This window comes from Zootoca vivipara, chromosome 17 (genome assembly GCF_963506605.1).
Source record: "Zootoca vivipara chromosome 17, rZooViv1.1, whole genome shotgun sequence".
In the NCBI taxonomy this organism is placed as follows: domain Eukaryota; kingdom Metazoa; phylum Chordata; class Lepidosauria; order Squamata; family Lacertidae; genus Zootoca; species Zootoca vivipara.
The window spans coordinates 15,258,645-15,279,864 of NC_083292.1; the positions used below are offsets into that span (position 1 = coordinate 15,258,645).

The following is a 21,220-nucleotide window of genomic DNA, read 5'->3' on the forward strand; positions in this document are numbered from 1 at the left end:
CAGGCCCTTGCCTGATGAGCTGGGTGGCTGAGCATTCTCGCACCCAGAATTTTGCCCTAACATTAGCAACAGTCCTTGGGCGGAGAGGCCACAACAGCGGCAAGTGCCAGTGAGCAGGGCATGAGAAGGTCTCCCGCATTAATAGCGTCAAGAATCGGTCCATACTTAATTGCAAGGTCTTTATATTTATTAGCTCAGTTTTGGACAGACCTATTCGTGCAAAATAGCACGGGGATCACCTTGTGCCCGGCATGTGCTGTAGTTTCCACCACTTCAAAAGCAGGACACGACGAGCTCTCAGCAATCTTGAGTGAAACTCAACTTCAGTTTCATCATGGCAATAAGGAGTGCTGCATAAGGAGGTTCTGGAGTGACTTCAAAAAGAAGTTTCCATTTCAACAGTCTTTGCCCCATATCTCTGCACCATACACCACTTGTGGGGTAACTTCCTCCCAATAGATCTCATTGTCCCCTCCCATCCTGAACTTCAGACAGGGGCCTTTATCTTCTGTTTCTCTCCTTTAGGGGGAAATGGATTAATTTGTAAGTACCTTCCTCTTAAATTAAGTCGTTGTTTTTTATCTTATAATATTGTGATGCAGCAAATGACCCATCACCTTCCAAAGACAAATAAAATCCAAAATGCAGAGAGGTTCTGAGTGCTGGGATGTGACTGCTTGCCAACTTAGAGCAAGACTAGATGATATGTTAGCTGTATCTCTATGCCCTGAAGCCTAAAGGTTTATTTACACAAATTGCCAGGACTTGGGGGGGGGATCCAGATCGAGACCCTAGCATGGGTGGAGGTCTTTTATCAGGGGCCTGCCTAGGAGGTGGGCCAGAGGCCTTTCACACCAGACCCAAGATCTCCTTCTCCCCCTCCCCCTTCAAACTTTTAAAAGGTTTTATCTTAATTTTTTGGTTTACAGGGAGGCCAAGCGACACCGTTGAAACCCCACCCCAATCCCCATAATGCACGGGTCCCCAAACTAAGGCCCAGGGGCCGGATGCGGCCCAATCGCCTTCTAAATCCGGCCCGTGAATCAGCATGTTTTTATATGAGTAGAACGTGTCCTTTTATTTAAAATGCATCTCTGGATTATTTGTGGGGCCTGCCTGGTGTTTTCACATGAGTAGAATGTGTCCTTTTATTTAAAATGCATCTCTGGATTATTTGTGGGGCCCGCCTGGTGTTTTCACATGAGTAGAATGTGTCCTTTTATTTAAAATGCACCTCTGGGTTATTTGTGGGGCATAGGAATTCGTTCATATTTTTCCCCCAAAATATAGTCCAGCCCCTCACAAGGTCAGTGGACCGCCCCCCTGCTGAAAAAGTTTGCTGACCCCTGAACGGGTCACTCCATAGCCAGAGTTGGTTTGCTGCCCCTGAAAATTGGCCAAAATATGCACCTGTATGTATAAATTAGCACAGGCAAAATATAGGATTGCTACAGTGAAGCCACTCCGGCTTTAACCCTTTGCAGCCTGAACGATTCGCCTAGAATATGATATTTGCATAAAAAGAGAGTCCCAAACATGCTTATCACTAACCAGCAAACGAGCAAAGCAGGCAAGTGTCTCCAGAGAGGGCTCCCTCCAGAGTCTCTGGTCCTCGGACTCTACTGGCTGAAATCCTTTGCGAAACTTTTAGCACACGTGTCTATGCATCCTTACAAGCCCCTGTCCCTGCCTTGCCCTGCCCTTCGAGTTAATCTCTCCCTCTCCCTGTTCCATGTGGATTCGAAAGGAGCCCGGCTTGGCAACCGGGGAAGGTACTTCCGGCATGGATGAGCCCCCCCCCCACCTCGCCCCTGTTTTCGGCCGCGAGTCCGTCATATCCCGGCAAATGCAGGTCATAAAATCATAGAATCGTAGAGTTGCAAGGGACCGCAAGGGTCACCCAGTCCAACTTCTTGCAATGCAGGAATCTTTTACCCGAAGTGGGGCTCGAACCAACAACCCTAGTGACCTGGGATAGCTCTACTGACTGAGCGATCCTAGGTCGTGCAGCTGAAGTTTATTCGGGAGTCGTTTCCCGCTCAAAACCAAGCTTGTTTTTGCCAGAAGGAAAGTGACGAGGGGAAAAGGCATTGGCATAGCTGCCAAGTTTTCCCTTTTCTCGCAAGGAAGCCTATTCAGCATAAGGGGAAATCCCTTAAAAAAAGGGATAACTTGGCAGCTATGGGCATTGGTAAGGCGGGCGAAGTGCTTGCTTTGACGCAACGTCGTCTCACCTCCCCGCCAGCAAGGCTTAATAAAGCGGACGTCGTCTCGCCTCCAAGCAAACTTTGCTCGACGGATCAGTAAACGGGTAACCGGGAGAAGCAGCCTGATGTATGCTGCTGATATCTGCGGGTTGGGTTCAGGACGAGGAAGGAAAGTGCGCGTTTTCCCTTTAAGGGCAACGCAAACACACACCCTCCACCTCTCCCCTTGGCTTAGACGGGAGCTCCTGCTGCAAGCTTGCCGCCAGGGACCTTGCATAAACCGTTTTAATAGACCCAATTCCGCAGTAGCCAGAGCGCAACAGGCAGCTCCACTGCATTCGGAAAATCCTGGAAGTTTTCCACATTGGCTTAGCTCTGCTTCTCACGCAGTGGCCCCCCCCCCAAGGTTTGCTATCATAGGATAAGGATGTGGCGGGCAGGGGGGCGGGCCTCTCCCCTCTGCCAAGCACACACACACACACACACACACCCCGGGCGGGGACAGCCCCTTAAAAAGGCCCAGCTCCGGCCGGCGCCTGCAGCACTAGCCAACGCAAGGAGCAGCCGCGTGGGGTGAGCTACCTCTGCCTGCTATAGGAGCCGGAGTCGCACCATCTGTGAAATGGGTCTATCGCGCGGCAAGCTCTGCTGCCTGGCTCTGGTGGTGGGCTTGGTGGCCCTGGCGGGAGCCGCGGTACTAGCCGTGTTCCTGACCCGGTCGCGGTGCGCTCCTCCGAGGTACCCTCGGGCAGCGGTGGCGGCGGACACCCAAACCTGCTCCGACATTGGCAGGTAAGACGGTCGGCCTGGAGGGGGTTGGAGGGGCGGGAAGGGAATCTTCTGTCTCTGGGACTCTCTTTTCCAAACCCGTCCGTCCCCTACCCTCGGTATTGCCAGGGCTCTTGGTATTTCTTGGTCTTGGCATCACAGCTCAGCCAGGCCAGAGAGACAGCGGTTTCTCCTTCTGAGATGGGACCCGCCTTGGCACTTGTTGCGACTTCAGACTCTCGCCTGTTCCAGTCAGAGGAGCCAAATATTGGGGAGGAGGGCTGGGTCCCCCTCCCAAAGTTGATGGGCATTGTCATTCAAGTGTTGGTTTGTCCCATCATGTGATGAATTATCTGAGGTGTGGCTTACCTGTGTACCCCCCCCAATATTTTATTCAAGTTGGCACCCCTGGCTCCAGCCAAGGGTTTTTTTCAGGAGCCCCTCACCTCCCCAGGGTGAGACCTCCTTGTCACCCCGGACATCGCCTTCGCCGCCACGATATTCTGTCCTGTGCTCCTACATGGAATCATAGAATTGTAGTAGAATCGGAAAGGACCCTGAGGGTCATCCAGTCCAACCCCCGGCATTGCAGGAATCACAGCTAAAGCACCCGTGCCAGGTGGCCATCCAACCCTCTGCTTAACAATCTCCACCGGTACCTCCTGAAGAAGTTCCTCCTGTTGTTTATCGGCTCTCTTATTGTCAGAAAGTTCTTCCTTTCTGTTTAAGCCTGGGTGGCTTTAGAAGAGGATTAGACACATGGGTGTAGCCAGGATTTGTGGTTTTTTTGGGGGGATGGGGCAGGACACTTACCTGCCACCGTCATCTGTCTGGCTCTGTCTAGCAGATTCGGAACGGAATGTCTCAACAACAGTTGTTTTGTATTCTTTTTTTTTTACCCCCCCAGCACTCGGAAATATCTGCCAAAATCTTTCTACAGTTTTAGTTGAGTACTTTTATTTATTTACTTGATTTAGGGGAGGCCACGCCCATGATTGGACAAATCCATGGAGTAGAGGGCTATTGACAGCTACTGTACTAGCCAGGATGGCAATGCACTGACTGGTTCTTTGGTCAGAGGCAGCGATGCTTCTGAATTCCAGATGTTGGAAACCTCAGGAGGGGAGAAGGCTTTTGTGCTCGAATCCTGTTTGAGGGTGTCCCCCCCCTTTGGGGCCCCTGTTTGACCACTGTGAGAGCAGGATGCTAAGGTAGATGGGCCATTTGCCTGATCCAGTGGGCTTGTCTGATAGATTGTTGTGTTTTAATGTTTTGTTGGAAGCCGCCTAGAGTGGCTGGGGAAACCCAGCCAGGTGGGCGGGCTATAAATATTATTATTATTATTATTATTATTATTATTATTATTATTTTATATTCTTAAACTAAGAAGACTGCTTGGGTAGGTATCTGCTAAAAAAAGCACCCCTGCCCTGCAAAAATCGGGGCTAGGCCCAAACATTTTGCACCCTGAAGAGGTGCCTGGCTCCCCAATTCCATGGATAGAAACCGCTAGCCCGAATGTTGCTGTTGTTGTTGTTTAAAAAAAAATATTAAAGATTTTCTTCACAAGTGCATGCCTTGTTTCCTTTTTTCAGGTTGTAGACTCTTTTCTATATATATTTTGTTGTAAATTTATTTATTTTCAATATCTTTCTCCAAGGAGCCCAAGGTGGCATATGTAGTTTCCCCTCTCCTCATTTAATCCCCACAACAACCCTGTGAGGTAGGCTAGGCAGAGAGACGGCAATGACTGGGCCAAGGTCAGCCAGTGAGCTTCACATGGCTGAGTGGGAGATTTAAACCCTGGTCTCCCAGGTTTTAATCTAACCTAATCTAACCACTGCACCACACTGGCTGTTGATTTTCAGGTCTAACCCTGGTGACAGGAAGGCATCCTCTTCCAGCCCAAGGGAAGCAGGAAATGCCCATAAAAACCTGTGATAAAATAATAATCCAGTGGTACCTCGCAAGTCGAACAGAATCCATTCCCAAAGTCCGTTCGACTTCCAACATGTTCGGAAACCAAGGTGCAGCTTCCAATTAGCTGCAGTTCGGGTTCCATAGAACCTTGGCAAACCGGAACACTCACTTCTGGGTTTGCAGCGTTTGGGAGCCAAAACATTCAACTCGCAAGGCCTTTGGGATCCAAGGTATGACTGTAATGCTGTCTTCCCTGGTGCTTCTATTATTGGATAGCTTTAGCATACTCAGGAATCTAAAGTTTTGTGTCCCTTTTGTAGGAAATGTATACTTTTTGTGCATTCTACAATTTCCATTTTTAACTGTACTGCTACTCCTTCTGCCCATGATCTTCTGCTGCCTTTCTCTGTCTAATTGTAGGGCTGCCCAGACACCATTCATTATATTCTTCTGTAACTGAAATGTGTGAAATGTCAGGTTTCTCTATCTCCATACACAAACTTTTACCTACACATGCCCTCGATCAGCCTTCCAGATGTTTGGGACTACAACTCCCATCAGCCCTACAACTCCCATCAGTCTAAAAGATTGGGAGGGCACCAGGTTGGGGAAGGCTGCACTATACAAGACACAAGACCATTCTCCACCCAGGGGCTCATAGAGACCTCAGGGGGTAGGGGGAACCCTGCACACAGACACAATCTGAATTAAGCAACCCATAAAGTAAAAGGGAAACAGAAGAGGGGGTTGTCTTTGGCAAATTGGGGCCTTGGAGCATATGATAGTCACTTCTGGAGCACCAAGCAAGCGTGGAGAGAAGGGGACATTTAATAGGTTCAGGGATCCTGGCCCAGGGCACCAAGCCATTACCTTGTGGGGTGGGGGAGGCAAAATTGTGTCATGAATGAGGAAGTTTATGCAGACCTTGGACTCAGCTATACAGCTGCAAATAAAACGCTTTAAATGTAAAGTGAAATATACAAATGCAACACTAGATGGCGACAATGAGCTACGCCAAATCCAATGTATTTTTCAAAACTTTTTTTTTAAAAAAAACATTTTAACAGCATTTTTAAATATGCGTGTAGATTCCACCTGTGTGTCAGTGGTGTGCCAAATCAGAAGCTTCTGAATGTTAGAAGCAGCAGGCAGGCAGAAAGAAGTGAGATGGGGGATTGTTGGCCCAGACATGTCTCTGGGGAGGTGGGTCTATGAACCACCGTCTCCCCCCCGCCCCCGCCTGACATTCTCTTGTTTCCAGGGGGAGTTGACAGCCTTCCACTCTACTACAAACAACCATTTCATCTCACAGGTAAAGTTCTCTGAAGGGAAAATCTCCAAGAAATTATTCTCCCTCCCCCCTGCTGCCGCCGCCACTAGTGCTCAGAACAGCTCTCTTTCCCCCTCCTTCCTGGTACCCCCCTTCCTCCGAGGAACCCCTTGTGAGACACAGAGCATATTCCTGCCTGCTTTAGCTGGGATTCCTGCACTGCATCTAGTTGCATGAGATGGCCCTTTGGGTCCCTTCCAGCTCTACAATTCTATGATTCCCCCACCTGTGGGGCAGAGGAATGAATGGTGCTGATAACACCAAGGTTGCAGGTTCGATCCCCATATGGGACAAGCTGCATATTCCTGTATTGTGGGGGGGTTAGATTTGATGATCCTCAGGGTCCCTTGCAACTCTAGAATTCTATGATCTATGATCATTGTTTGAAACTGGCACTTCTCCAGATTTTGCAGCACGAGTAACGTGCACAGGAAAGATTAGATAAAGCTTGCGTTTTAAAAATGGATACGTTAGTTTAAAATAGCTTGCAAAAAAAGGAGTTACGTATTAGGAGGAAATGTCTTACAAGGACATGTACGTCAGGAGAATTGCACACCAAAATGGTGCTGAGTTTCTTTAAAATGATAATAATAAAAAATGCAAACTCCCATGGAATGCAAACTCCCAGGTGAATTTAAGATTGGAAAAATGAGAATGGGCAGAGTTGCCTCCCCAACTCCTCCCTCCAATGGGTGGGTTACATCCTGGAGTCTCCTTCACAAACCTCCAAGGAAGATGATCCAACTCTGGATTGGAAAGCCAACATTCCATTGGCAAATCCATCACACGATGAGAAGGCCTTTCCCCCTCAGATATCTAATAAAGGCATTTTCCACCCCAGACAGCCAGGGAGCCCCTCCACCTTATCTCCTCCTTCAAAGCGATAGAGGCCTTTATCTCCCTCCTTTCTCAAATATTTGCAGATCTTGGCATTCCCCTCTAATCTTAGGACCTTCCATCCTCTTGGCTTTTCTTGGTGTCCTCCCAGTTCTCCTCAGTTTGTCCAAACACCGTTATGGTTTTCTTCACATGGCCGAGGGTCAAAGTATACGTCTGTGGAAGCGTAGAACATGTGTGGTTAAGAGCATGTAATCCTTAAGTATGCAGCACATATAGATAAGGTATAGAACTTGCTCCCTTGCAGGAGGCAGCGAAGGCCACCACCAACTTGGATGGCTTGAAAAGAGAGTGTTAGGGCAAAATTCTGGGTGCGAGAATGCTCAGCCACCCAGCTCATCAGGCAAGGGCCTGTGGTCGTTGCGGAGTATAAAAGGAAGGAGTCCAGCCATGATCCGGAGCAAACAGCAAGGTTTATTACTGCGCAGCAGGTTCAATGCCAGACTGAACACTGTGAACAGGGCTGCAAGAACTTTTAAAACTTCCCACCACCATCCCATAATGCACATCGAAAGCATCATACATACATCACTTGTGACAGGGTAAAACGTCAGAAAAGGGGAAGGTGCAAGGGGCATTAGCATACAGGTAAACAGGAGGTAAGCAGGATTAGCATAAGGATGTCCCAGGACATTGTTAAGCAAGTACCAGTAAGTATCTGGGAAGGGATCCTTGAGTACCTGGTGGGGGGAAACAATGGGTCCAGTTGTGTGTATTGCCTCTGGCTTCGGAGGGTTGGGAATGGCAGGAGATGGTACCTGAATGGATTATGGATATGCAGAGGAGCACCACCCTGGCTACCTGACCTCTTGCTTAAGGGATTATGGCTGTTCCCTGCATCCCTGAGAGCCCTTGGCCAGAGTCGCAAAAAGGAGGTTTCATTTAGAAATAAAGATACACTGTATTCATTCATAAAGAAATATGGTTACATAGAGTCTCAGGCAACAGAGAAAGGGTAGGAAAGGGAGCCTTTATTACTCAGGGCTTGATCTTGAGGGGTTCGTGTTGGTGCGATACTAGAGTGGTGTTGTAGGATCAAATGGGGTCCCCTTGAGGGCATTAGTGCCAATCTTGATTCCCAAATGAAGCCTCGTTTGGGTGCCCCCCCCCTATAAAATTCCCTAACAGTCCCCCATTCGGAGATAGATTCGTGACCCAGTTCTGAAAGAACAACGAATCTTTTCTCCGCTCCTTCCTGCCCTTCCCTGGGGTCCTGGGTGCCAAAGCTCTGTGATCTGGTATTCTCCTTCCTCAAGTGTCACATCTGAACATATTCTGGGAAGAGGGTACGGTGCTGAGAATAAGTTCTTTAGGGAAAGAGATTTGAGGGGTTTGTGTCAGGGAAGAAGCGGAACAGGGAACAACAAGGGTTAATACAATGCATGGCACAACAAAACACAGGTACACATAAACTAAAACAATTCCTTTAAATAACCATCCTAGGTTGGGGGGGGGCAGCCCCATATGTCAAAGTCCGAAAGTCCTTCATGTTGAATAGCTTCCAGTTGTCCAGCCAACTTATGGATATTGTTCAAGTGTCCCGGAATATGTAGAGTCTGGTCTGTGACATACGTGCAGCACTCAGAGTTGATCAGGGCACAAGTCCCGCCCTCACTGGACAATAAAGAGTCCGTAGCAATTCGGTTCTGTTCTGTTCTGCCTTCTGCATGAATTTTAAAAGTACGCCTGTAAGTTTAAGATGTCTACATGGTTGGAGCTAGCTCCATACACAGGGAATAGTGCCCTGCCCCATGTTTCCCTATTGGCAGCCACGTCAGAGAGTTTGGGGAGGGATTTTGATTTTCCCTTATTCCTTTGCCTTCCCGCCGGTAAGTCGCGAGTGATAAAGCAAATCAGGTTCAAGAAAAGTTGGATCTGCTCCGAGCTGGCATGGGGCTGTACTGGTAGGGTGTGGGGGTTAGGAGTTTAAGAGGGTTATGTCCTTTGCAATCTCCCCGCAGCGCTGTGGTCCGGTGTGGTCCCATACTGGAGAGGTGGGTGAAGGGCCTATGGGGTGGTACCAACCCTCAAGGTACTCTTCCCCCTTTCCAGCCCTCTGTGTGTCCAGGATTCCACAGGCAGCAAAATCGCCTCAAACAAATCCCTTGTAGTTGGGGCTTTGAAAGTTTTGGGGTCAAGAGGAGGCACTGGAACCCAAACATTAGGTTTTCCGTTTGGTGTTGCTTGTCAGTATAAACATGCACAGCCCCTCCCTGCTCTATTTCTGTCCAATTTGGGTGGCGAAGGGCCTCACCTTGTCCATAGAGGAGGTACGATCCATTAGCACAGTCCATATGGTAGTATTGTTGTTCCATGGAAAGGTTGGCATATAGAGAGTTCCCAGTACTGAGTCCCAGTGATTTTAGGCACCAGCGAGTGACGTAGTAAGGTTTGGGAACCCGGGTGACAGAAGTTGAAATCCCCCATTCGGTCAGGGTTGTGGTCGCCCCCTAGGTCTACAGTGTGGTAGTCGAGGAAGTGGCAGTCAGCTTGCAGTCTGGAGCATTGGTCCGACAGGACCAAGGCAGGTTGAGAGCAGAAGAACAGGGTAAGGAGGTAAAGGATGGGACCCATGTTCAGTTCAACGTGGAGCGACAAACAACTGACAGCTGTCAAAGCATGAGTTGTCAAACGAAGCGATGAGTGAGCGGCTGACAGCTGTCAAAGCAGGAACTGTCAAAACAAAGCGACGAGTGAGCGGCTGAAGCGACGGTAGGAAGCAGGAGCGAAGCGAAGGCTGAAGCGACTGCAGGAAGGCTGAAGCGACGGCATGAAGGCTGAAGGGAAGTGAAGGCTGAAGTGATGGCAGGAAGGCTGAAGCGACGGCAGGAAGCAGGAGCGAAGCGAAGGCTGAAGCTACGGCATGAAGGCTGAAGGGAAGCGAAGGCTGAAGCGATGGCAGGAAGCAGGAGCGAAGCGAAGGCTGAAGCGACGGCAGGAAGGCTGAAGATAGACGGCAGGAACTATTCACGTCTTAGGCGCAATTTGATGGTGTTGGGGTCTGGAACTATCTCCGAGGTCCAGATGTCCAAAGCGGTTTAGAGGAGATCCTGGTCTGGTCCGGTCTGTTGGGCCCGATCTTGGTCCCGATTCAGGTCCGGTACTGTTTTCTTACACCTAGTGTGATGCAGCCAAGAGTTCTTCTCCCCTATTTTAGAGCAGTGGGTGAGGTGAGGAGAACTTGAGATGGTCCCTCCCAAAGTGGTCAAAGTGGCTGCTTCTGGTACACTTTAACTGAAATCCAGTCTCCAGACTTCATGGATCCTGAAGCCTCTTTTTTTGGTCAAATGAGTTAAAACAATTAAAAAAGATGTGTAGAGAAGGTTGGCACACTGCAGAGTGCCAGGTGGGACAAGAATATGTGGTGATAAGTTGGTCTAACTTAATAAATTGGTCTTAACAATAGCCTGATCTACTGGAAAGTATAAAAATGCATGAGAACCCTCCAATGGGGTAAAAGCAAAAGTATGGTAAACATAAAAACAATTACACAAAAACTGTGGTCCCCCCTCCCCCCATGGAAATAACACACTATCAGACATAGTTCAGCAATTCTACATAATAACACATAATATACACAACATACAATTATTAATTCCACCCCAGTTGGATGTATTTGAGGAAATCTGTGGTTTTGAGGCAGTTCTTGCCTTTTTCACACATCTTTAGCCATTTGGCACATTTGCTTGAGGTTAGAAAGGGACAGAAAATGTCCTTACAATTCATCTCCCCCCCCCCTTTTTGTCAGTCCATATCCTTTTGGAATGTGATTGTTGTGGCCAGAGTCTTCTTGGGAAGCTGTAAACAATAAAATCTTAATGCATTTAAGTATTTTATTCATCGCCTTTCTATATAGTTACTACTGTTATTACCTGCTAAGTTTGTTTGGTTCTTTTGCTAAAAGAGAACTTTATGAAGATAACTTAAAGGTGCTACCTGACAGAATGCAGTTACAAAACAATACTGTATTTGGAAGTACTTAGGTTAATTTCATAGACATAATGGAAAAATAAATAAATAAATGAAAGCAGATTATTTGCAACCTAAAAAGAAGCATCAAAGCCCAAAACAGAGGGAAGTCAACTTTATATAGCAGGGGGGAAGAATGCCTGTAAGGGAAGAAAGACTAAAAGAATAAAAGGGATTACTGTTTGTATCTCCTCTCTTTTTTTTTTTTTTTTTTGCTGTGGAAGAAAACAAGAGGCAAAATACACCAGGATTAATACCAGTATATGGTAGAGGTAAATGTGAGATTAGTACATCTCAAGGAAGCATTTACTGACGAAGCATTTGCCCAGTGACCAGAAGATAGCAATTTTCTATTAATTTACAAGTGTGGAGGGGGCGTCCCCCCTTTTGTGTAAATAACATACTGTCAGACGTACAGTAGTTCAATGTTTTTGTCGAATATCACACAACGTAAATTATATATCAGTTGTATGTCTTGAGGTCATCAAGTGAGCTTGAGACAATTCTGGCTGCTTTTAAATCCTAGGGCACAGAGTCTTGAGGTCGAAGAGAGAAAATATCCTTGTAATTCATCATAGTTAAGCATTTTATTCATTTAAATATTATTATTATCATTTATATTTAATTACTGCTGTTATTGTCTACTCAGTCTGTTTAGTTTACTTCACCTAGTTTGGCTGTGGAGGAAACAAAGGACAAAAATGTTGTTAATTAGGACACAATTGATAAGTTATTAACATTTTCCTTATGTGGTTCTGAATTCTCTTTGAGGTTCGCGTATCCTGTTTGAAAGGGACTATTATTACTATTATTATTTACAGGAAAGAATGACTTAGATGCTACATTCGTATGTACAGGAAGAAAAGGTAGAAATGCAAAAAAAATTGCATAAATAAAACAAAATGATATTTAGATTACCACTCAAACAACATTTTTTTTCAGATGGACTGGACACAAAGATATCAGATTAAAAGGAAAAAGTTACTATCAATTAATACGAAGACATTATAAAGACCACACATGTTAATATTGGACTGTAACCTTAAAGATTTGAAGGTGAATGGGAAAATAATGGAAAACTGATTTAATAAATGGAAGCTAGGAAAAGGACCCATACGTCACAGAAGGGGTGTAGCCCAAGACCGCCCTCCCTAGATTCATCATAGGTACATCATGAAAGGGGAGGTCTGGTAGCAGTAATCTGAGCAGTCTGGACCCTGCCCCCTGCCCCCAAAACCCAATCAACAAGAGATATTTACATTTCCCCGTTTCCCAGCCAAGTTAATCACACCCTTTTGTCTGGCACTCGGGTATCAGGATGCCAGGGATTACCTGAGACAATGAGAAGGTTCCCCCCACCCCCTTCTTCCTTGCAGAGGAACACCTGCTCAGAGAGTCAAAATGGTGTCAGTCAGGCCTGTCTTCCTGTGCTGCTTCAGACATGTGCCTGTACATTCATGTACATGTTTTATGAACAATTATTATATATGTGACCTTAAAATTCTTATAACAGAGCCTTAGTTTGCATAGTCTGTCTGTCAACTGGGTGGATCTGACCATCAGGGTAGTATGAAGAGAAGACAGCTATTTTCTATGAATTTCCAAGTGTGAAGGGCGCTTTACATTAAGAAATTTGAATAATATTTCATGTGCAGAGTATAACCTTGACACCTCTTAAGTTACAACCTTCTTTTTCTCCTCTCTTTCTCTTCAAGCTGACATAGTCTCTGTGCATGTACAGAGTTCATGATTTAGAAATCCATTGTACCAATTGAAAGTGTTGCAGCTGTTGGCTAAGTCACCATTTGAATAGAGGAAGGGAAGGGTGAATAGGTTAGATTTTACCCAGAAACCCAGCAATTTACACTTCCACCAAACCAGCAACAAAAAGTGGTCAAATTAAATTCTTTGGTAAGTTTAAATCCATTTCTTTAGCCTTTGTGTCCTGAGATATTTCTGACCTCTTATTTCCTGTTCCTTGCTGCTTAGGAAGCAGGCTTATAAATCTTAAACTTTAAATATATAAAACTTCAATATCCAGACAACGCAATATTTTCACCAGAAAGCTGCAAGAAAAGTTTGGTCAAATTAAACTCCTTAATGAAGTCATGGCACTAATTAGCCATGTTTACTGTACTATATAAACATCTCATACCCCAGGCAAAAGAAATCTAGATTTGCCCCCTTTATCTACAGGGTTTTTGGGGTGCAGACTTTTATTCAAAATATTTCACAAATGTGGATTATTATTATTAGTGTGCTTTCCCTCTAGTCATTAGCGGAACAATGACCCGCCCCCTTATGTACGGGTAAATGACCAGTCAGAATTCATAAATTGCAAATGTTTGTTTGTTTTAAATAACTTCAGCCATGGGCAGACTAAAATTCCCTGCCCCCTCATATATGGGAAAATGGCTACAGGGTCACAATTCATAAGATATATTCTGCCATTTATTTACAAGGGGAAATGGTCAAGACTTTTATATGTGCTTAAACTTTAAACCTTAATAGACAAAATGGTAAAACTCATATAATCACTCCTTAAAAAAGACACTCTTGTTCTAACTCTGAAAACCAATAATCTTTCCTTGCCAGAAAGCAGAGCTGGGCTGAATTTCAACCCATCACCACATCAGACACATTGCCTTTCACATAGCTCTAAAATGGGAGTTAGAAGGGACCCTGTGGTCATTTAGTCTAACCCTCTAAGATACAGGATCCACAAGATTTGAATTAAAATACCAACTTTATACAGAACCCTTTAGCAGATGAGTTTTTCCTTAAGAGGTTATATCAGGAGCCCAACACAATTGAAGTTAAAACTAGACTCAGATAGACAATTCCTGGCTAAGGAAGCTCTACTTTTGACAAACAAATCACCTTTATAGGAATAGCTGTTCAATTTTCCTTTAGTCAATATTCCTCTAGTCACTTGAAGAAAGACTCCCCTTTTGAGCCTCTCTCAATAACAAACATTTGCACACCTCATGAAGTGAACATTTTCAAGTTTCAAAATATTTTCAAAGTATTGAGCAAGCATTTTCAAGGTTACTTACAAACACATTCTCTTTCTCTCCTACCTACCTAGCACCTTCGCATCACATACAACATACAATTTCAGACACATTCTCTCTCTCTCTCCTTCTACCTACCTAGCACCTTCACATCACATACAAAATGTAATTTCAAACACATTCTCTCTCTCTCTCCTTCTACCTACCTAGCACCTTCACATCACATACAAAATGCAATTTCAAACACATTCTCTCTCTCTCTCCTTCCACCTACCTAGCACTTTCATATCACATACAACATACAATTTCCTCATTTAACTCCCCCCCCCCATTTGCAAGAGTCTGGTAGGGTTGGAAGGGATCTTGAGTAATCTAGTCCATCCCTTCTGAAATATGGGGATCTCAACACTATCATCGCCCTTTCAAAGCAGGATACACATACATTTGAGTACAGATGGCTAACTGGGAAGGAAACACGGGCTATGCCCTATCACGGAAGCACACATGTGTACTAAGGGAAAAGGAAGGAAGGGGAAGATTAAAAGTACCAACTTTACATGGAGGCCTTTAGCAAACCTGAGGGTTGGATAAACAGTTTTAAGAGGGAATTTACTTTCTCACTACCACCATTCTGTCCAACTGGACCAAGGTTAAACTGACTCAGATAGACATTTGCTGGCTATGGAGCCTCTACTTTTAATAACATTTCCCTAGAAGGAACACCATATTTCATAGTCACATGGTCCTAATACTTCCAAGGATTCCTCATAACAACAACACTCTTCTCTCAGAAGGAGACCTACCTAAGGCTTTATGAAATATAGACACTGCATTTTAGCTTGCAAAGAGCTGTTGTGCTCAATGAAGCTGGTTGCAGCAGAAACATTACATACAGAGCACATGGCTCCCTTGTTACACAGACCTTAAACATTGTGAGTTCACAAACAAACATTTTCAAAGTTACAATCTCCCTTTTCCCTTCCTGCTCCCCCTTTCTGTACAGAAAGGGGTAGGTATACACACACACCCTCTTTTACTCTCTGGAGAAAGATTGGCCTTCTACAGCCTCTTACAACCAACAAACATTCACACACCACTTCCACCCTTTTTCAATATTTGCCATGTTTTTGGGTTGATCAATCCCTTAACATAAAATTATTTAAGCAAGCTTGCATTATTATTATTTTTAAACTTTTTTTTTTTTTTAACTTAAGGAAGGCAGTCTGTAGAGGTCATGGCCAATTTTTAAACACAAACTCCTTACATTCCCAAACCTTGATTACATTTCTTATTTATTTCAAGGGAAACAACGATCTCTAGCAGACACAAGGAACAGATGCACACACACTTAACAGACAAAACAAATAACAGACAACATGTAACGTGAAAACATATATATACCATTCCTATTGTTTCTCAGTCCTAAATAAAGTTACCTAGCTATTTCACAGAGTTTCTCCTGAGCCCTAGCTATCTGGTTTCCTCCCCAGACCTTTGGTGCTCACTTTTCCCGTTTCTCTTTGGGGTGCTTCCAACCACTCTGCCATGTCCTGCCTAATCCCTGTTAGGCTACCCCTCCTGGCAACCTCCTACCTATCGTCACAATCTTGAGAAATAGGGGACCCTACTGGACGCCCACGCTTTGCGGTGCCAGATCAGGTACCCCCTTGGATAGAATTTTTCGCTCCGGAATACCCCCCTTGCTTTTGGAAGCGGGCTCACGCACGATACACGTGTTACGTGGCTCGACCAGTGCGGCTGGGGTAAAGACAGGACAGAAAAGGCTTCAGCCTGCTGGCTGAAGTGGTTGAAAAAGAGCCTTTGGTCCCTTGCTTTTGGACAGGGCCTTCCTGCCAGGGCGGCTGACCAAAGGACCCCCACTCTTTTCTGGAAAAGGGGGGGTGGAGAAGCAACAGAGATAGAGCTCAGAACTCCCCTTTCGAGTTGAGCACGGCACACGGTCCGGAGAGACAGGACAGAAAGCACGATAGATAAGAGGGCAGAGAATTCAGTTGCCAGGAGATACCACCCCGCTACCACCAGTGCACTGGGTTTTAACCTTATACTCACACACTCCTCCGTGTTGATCCTGGGGATGAAGAAGCTGGCCGGCCGGTTCTTGCCTTTGCTCCCTGGCTGGGTCCTTCGAGACTTGCAGATTACCGCCTGGAGGATGGCCGAGGGTCCAAAGGGGTCTTCCCAGGCAAAAGGGCCTGGTGCCGGCTGAAGATCTTGGGGCCCTCAGTCAGCCACACAGGAGAACCGCAAGTCCCTGTTCGGGCGCCAAATGTTAGGGCAAAATTCTGGGTGCGAGAATGCTCAGCCACCCAGCTCATCAGGCAAGGGCCTGTGGTCGTTGCGGAGTATAAAAGGAAGGAGTCCAGCCATGATCCGGAGCAAACAGCAAGGTTTATTACTGCGCAGCAGGTTCAATGCCAGACTGAACACTGTGAACAGGGCTGCAAGAACTTTTAAAACTTCCCACCACCATCCCATAATGCACATCGAAAGCATCATACATACATCACTTGTGACAGGGTAAAACGTCAGAAAAGGGGAAGGTGCAAGGGGCATTAGCATACAGGTAAACAGGAGGTAAGCAGGATTAGCATAAGGATGTCCCAGGACATTGTTAAGCAAGTACCAGTAAGTATCTGGGAAGGGATCCTTGAGTACCTGGTGGGGGGAAACAATGGGTCCAGTTGTGTGTATTGCCTCTGGCTTCGGAGGGTTGGGAATGGCAGGAGATGGTACCTGAATGGATTATGGATATGCAGAGGAGCACCACCCTGGCTACCTGACCTCTTGCTTAAGGGATTATGGCTGTTCCCTGCATCCCTGAGAGCCCTTGGCCAGAGTCGCAAAAAGGAGGTTTCATTTAGAAATAAAGATACACTGTATTCATTCATAAAGAAATATGGTTACATAGAGTCTCAGGCAACAGAGAAAGGGTAGGAAAGGGAGCCTTTATTACTCAGGGCTTGATCTTGAGGGGTTCGTGTTGGTGCGATACTAGAGTGGTGTTGTAGGATCAAATGGGGTCCCCTTGAGGGCATTAGTGCCAATCTTGATTCCCAAATGAAGCCTCGTTTGGGTGCCCCCCCCCTATAAAATTCCCTAACAAGAGTTAGACAAAAACTTGAAGGAGAGGGCTATCCATCGCTGCTAGTCAGAATGGCTGTGCTCTGGTTCTATGGTTTGAGGCAACAATGCTTCTGAAAACCACTGGGGATGGGATGGTACTAGAGTCCTGCTTGTAGGTTTTCCCATTGGGGCATCTGGTTGGCCACTGAGAGGACAGAGACTCAGCTACACTCAGTTACAGTATATCATAGGCATCCCCAAACTTCGGCCCTCCAGATGTTTTGGACTACAATTCCCATCATCCCTGACTACTGGTCCTCTTAACTAGGGATCATGGGAGTTGTAGGCCAAAACATCTGGAGGGCCGCAGTTTGGGGATGCCTGGATATCATTTTAACTCCGTTGTAAAGATGCGACACCAGATGGCGCTGTAGAGCTCAAAAGGTGTCAATGCGATTTTACATAGAGTTTTTCCCCTTTTGTTATAAAGATCTAACTTATGACTTATTTATACAGTCGTAACCTTGGAAGTCAAACAGAATCCGTTCCGGAAGTCCGTTCGACTTCCGAAACATTCGACTTACAAAGCGTGGCTTCTGATTGCTTGCAGGAAGCTCCTGCAGTCAATTGGAAGCCGCAGAAACCCTGTCAGACTTTTGGCTTCCAAAAGAACATTCAAAAACTAGAACACTCCCTTCCGGTTTCTGATCATTCGGGAGCTGGAACGTTCAACTTCCAAGGTGTTCAGGAGTCAAGGTATGACTGTAGTGGTTCCCCACCCCCCCCTTGTGTGTAGATCCAGCCCAGGATGCTGGACTAGATGGGCTAATGGTCTGATCCAACAGACTCTGCTTTGGTTCTTATGCATCTAACAGATGGGAAGGCAAACTAAGGCCCGGGGGCCGGATCCGGCCCAATCGCCTTCTAAATCCAGCCCGCGGACGGTCCGGGAATCAGCGTGTTTTTACATGAGTAGAATGTGCCCTTTTATTTAAAATGCATCTCTGGGTTATTTAGGGGGGCATAGGAATTACAGTAGTTCATTTCTCTTTTTTCAAAATATAGTCCGTTGCCCCACAAGGTCTGAGGGACAGTGGACCGGCCCCCTGCTGAAAAAGTTTGCTGACCCCTGAAACACAACCCTCTTTATTTGTAAGAAAACAATCTCCCCTCCCTGTCACTGCATTGCACTGCAGGCAAAGCGAGAAAGGAGCGAGGGGAGGTTGCCACTCCTGATGCCCTGTATGTGTCTTTTTATTCTCTTGCAATCTCCGTACCAGTTTTTCTGGGTAGGATGCAGAAGGACATTGAATACAAATGATGTCACACTGGAAGAGATGCAGGGGAACAAGCCCTTAGGATGGGGGTGACATTATTAGGTCCAGTAAGAGTGTGGCTTAAATAGAGATGGGGACAGGACCACCTGAGCTTGGTGCAGGGCTCTGCTCTCTGACCTTCTTATAGGGTCCATCACTGCATCATTGGTCTAACAATGCCAGGATGTTTGTGCTGTCGCCAGCAGTCACCGCAACCATTTTAGGAACATTGTTGTTGTTTAGTCATTTAGTCGTGTCCGACTCTTCGTGACCCCATGGACCAGAGCACGCCAGGCACTCCTGTCTTCCACTGCCTCCCGCAGTTTGGTCAGACTCATGTTCGTAGCTTCGAGAACACTGTCCAACCATCTCGTCCTCTGTCTTCCCCTTCTCCTAGTGCCCTCAATCTTTCCCAACATCAGGGTCTTTTCCAAGGATTCTTCTCTTCTCATGAGGTGGCCAAAGTATTGGAGCCTCAGCTTCACAATCTGTCCTTCCAGTGAGCTTAGGAACATTGGAAGATGCCATATTCGGAGCCAGACCAGTGGTCATTTCTACAGTTCTGTCGAAGATTAAATCTGAGGCCTTCTGCATGCAAAGGGAGGGGGGCTCTTAGCCAGATTCCTTTCCCCCTTCCCTCTGCCTCCACTCTTCTCTTCCCACCCCACTCACTTGGCTTCCCATTTAGGATAACAGACCCTCCAAGTGTCCCTATTTTCCAGGACTAATCCCAGATTTACGGAAGCCACCCCAGTTTCTGTTTTGATACCGGAATGTCCTGCTTTTCCTTAAGACGTCCCTATTTATCGGATAATAATACAGTAATAATAATAATAATAATAATAATAATAATAATAATAATAATAATTTAAATCCCCTCCCATCTGGCTGGGCTTTCCCAGGCACTCTGGGCGGCTTCCAACAAAATATTAAAATACAATAGTCTGTCAAACATTAAAAGCTTCCCTAAACAGGGCTGCCTTCAGATGTCTTCTAAAAGTTGTTTATTTCCTTGACATCTGATGGGAGGGCGTTTCACAGCGCGGGTGCCTCTACCGAGAAGGCCCTCTGCCTGGTACCCTGTAACGTGGCTTCTCGCAGTGAGGGAACTGCCAGAAGGCCCTCGGCACTGGGCTTCAGTGTTGGAGGGTATGGAATAAGATGTCCCTGTTTTCATCAGGCTATGCTCCATGCACCTGTTGAAGATGGCTGTGGCCCATAGACGCTGCTTCTTCCACCATACTTAGTCTTGAAGGTGCCATAAGACTCCTTGGTGCTTTTGCTGCAACAGATCTGTGGGGCAGCGGCTGCTGCTGCTGCTGCTGCTACCCCTTTGAAGGGGGTTAAGCCCTGACAGTGGGATCCAGGCCATGTTTACTCAGAAGCACAGAGGAGCTCCAGGAATGCAGCATCTGCAAGAGCCTCCAAATAAGGCAGCCTCTTTCTCCTCCAATTTTGTTAGGAATTTGCCTAGGAAGGAAACACACTTCCTGACCTGTTGCAGAGTCCAGCACCCTTTTCTCAACACCCTCATTTCTGAAGAAAATGTGACTCGCAGGGTGTGCAGAGCTAATGGTCGTGTAGTGGCTAGAGCATTGGGCCCAGGGCCTGGGAGAGACCTGAGTTCAAATCCCCACTCAGCCATGACTCTCACTACGTGACTTTGGACCAGTCACAGTCCACCAGCCTAACCTGCCTCACAGGGTTGTTGTGAGGATAACATGGGTTTCGGTGGGAGGGTGAGTGGATAACTTTACCTTGAACCCCTTGGAGGAAAGTTGGGATATAAATGAAACCATAAATGAAAACAAAATAAAATTACGAAGCCCTAACAAGGGCCTTGCAGAGCTTCGAGGATGAATGCAGCTGCTTAAGTTTTGCCAGTTGATGGAAACTGCAGGAGGGGAGAGAGTGCTCTTGTATTTGGGTCTTGCTTGTGGGTTTCCCATTGGAGCATCTGGCTGGCCACTGTGAGAACAGGATGCTGAACTAGATGGGCCCCCTTTGGTGTGATACAGCAGGCTCATCTTACATTGGTAAGTCTGGAAGGTAACCAAATTACCATAATAATGAATAATACATTCCCTCCCACATTTCTCGGACCAAAATAAGGACATCCTATTCCATACCCTCCAACATTTCTCTGATGAAAATAGGGATGTTCTAAGGGTAGAGTAGGGACGCGGGTGGCGCTGTGGGTTAAACCACAGAGCCTAGGGCTTGCCAATCAGAAGGTCGACGGTTCGAATCCCCGCGATGGGGTGAGCTCCTGTTGCTTGGTCCCTGCTCCTGCCAACCTAGCAGTTCGAAAGCACGTCAAAGTGCAAGTAGATAAATAGGTACAGCTACGGCAGGAAGGTAAACATCGTTTCCATGTGCTGCTCTGGTTCGCCAGAAGCGGCTTTGTCATGCTGGCCACATGACCTGGAAGCTGTACACCGGCTCCCTCGGCCAATAACGTGAGATGAGCGCCGCAACCCCAGAGTCGGTCACGACTGGACCTAATGGTCAGGGGCTCTTTACCTTCTTTCTTTAAGGGTAGAGCGGGACATTCCAGGATCAAATCAGAAACCAGGACAGCTTCTGTAAATCGGGGACTGTCCCTGGAAAATAGGGACACTTGGAGAGTTGGAGAAGTGCTTGCTAACAGTTCCTACCTGTTATAACCAGAATCCATGGAGAAGGCCCATAGCTCAATGGTAGGGGAGCTGCTTT

General features: G+C 46.4%; 1 protein-coding gene across 1 annotated transcript in view; it reads left to right on the plus strand.

The window, feature by feature from the left end:
* Positions 1–2,461: 2,461 nt before the first annotated feature.
* The window catches only part of GGT5 (gamma-glutamyltransferase 5), a 42,939-nt gene continuing 24,180 nt past the window's right edge, over positions 2,462–21,220 (plus strand). The window contains exon 1 of the mRNA XM_035098935.2: positions 2,462–2,999. Coding sequence (XP_034954826.2) covers positions 2,830–2,999 — 170 coding nt within the window. The 5' untranslated portion in view covers positions 2,462–2,829. The remainder of the gene's footprint in view (positions 3,000–21,220) is intronic.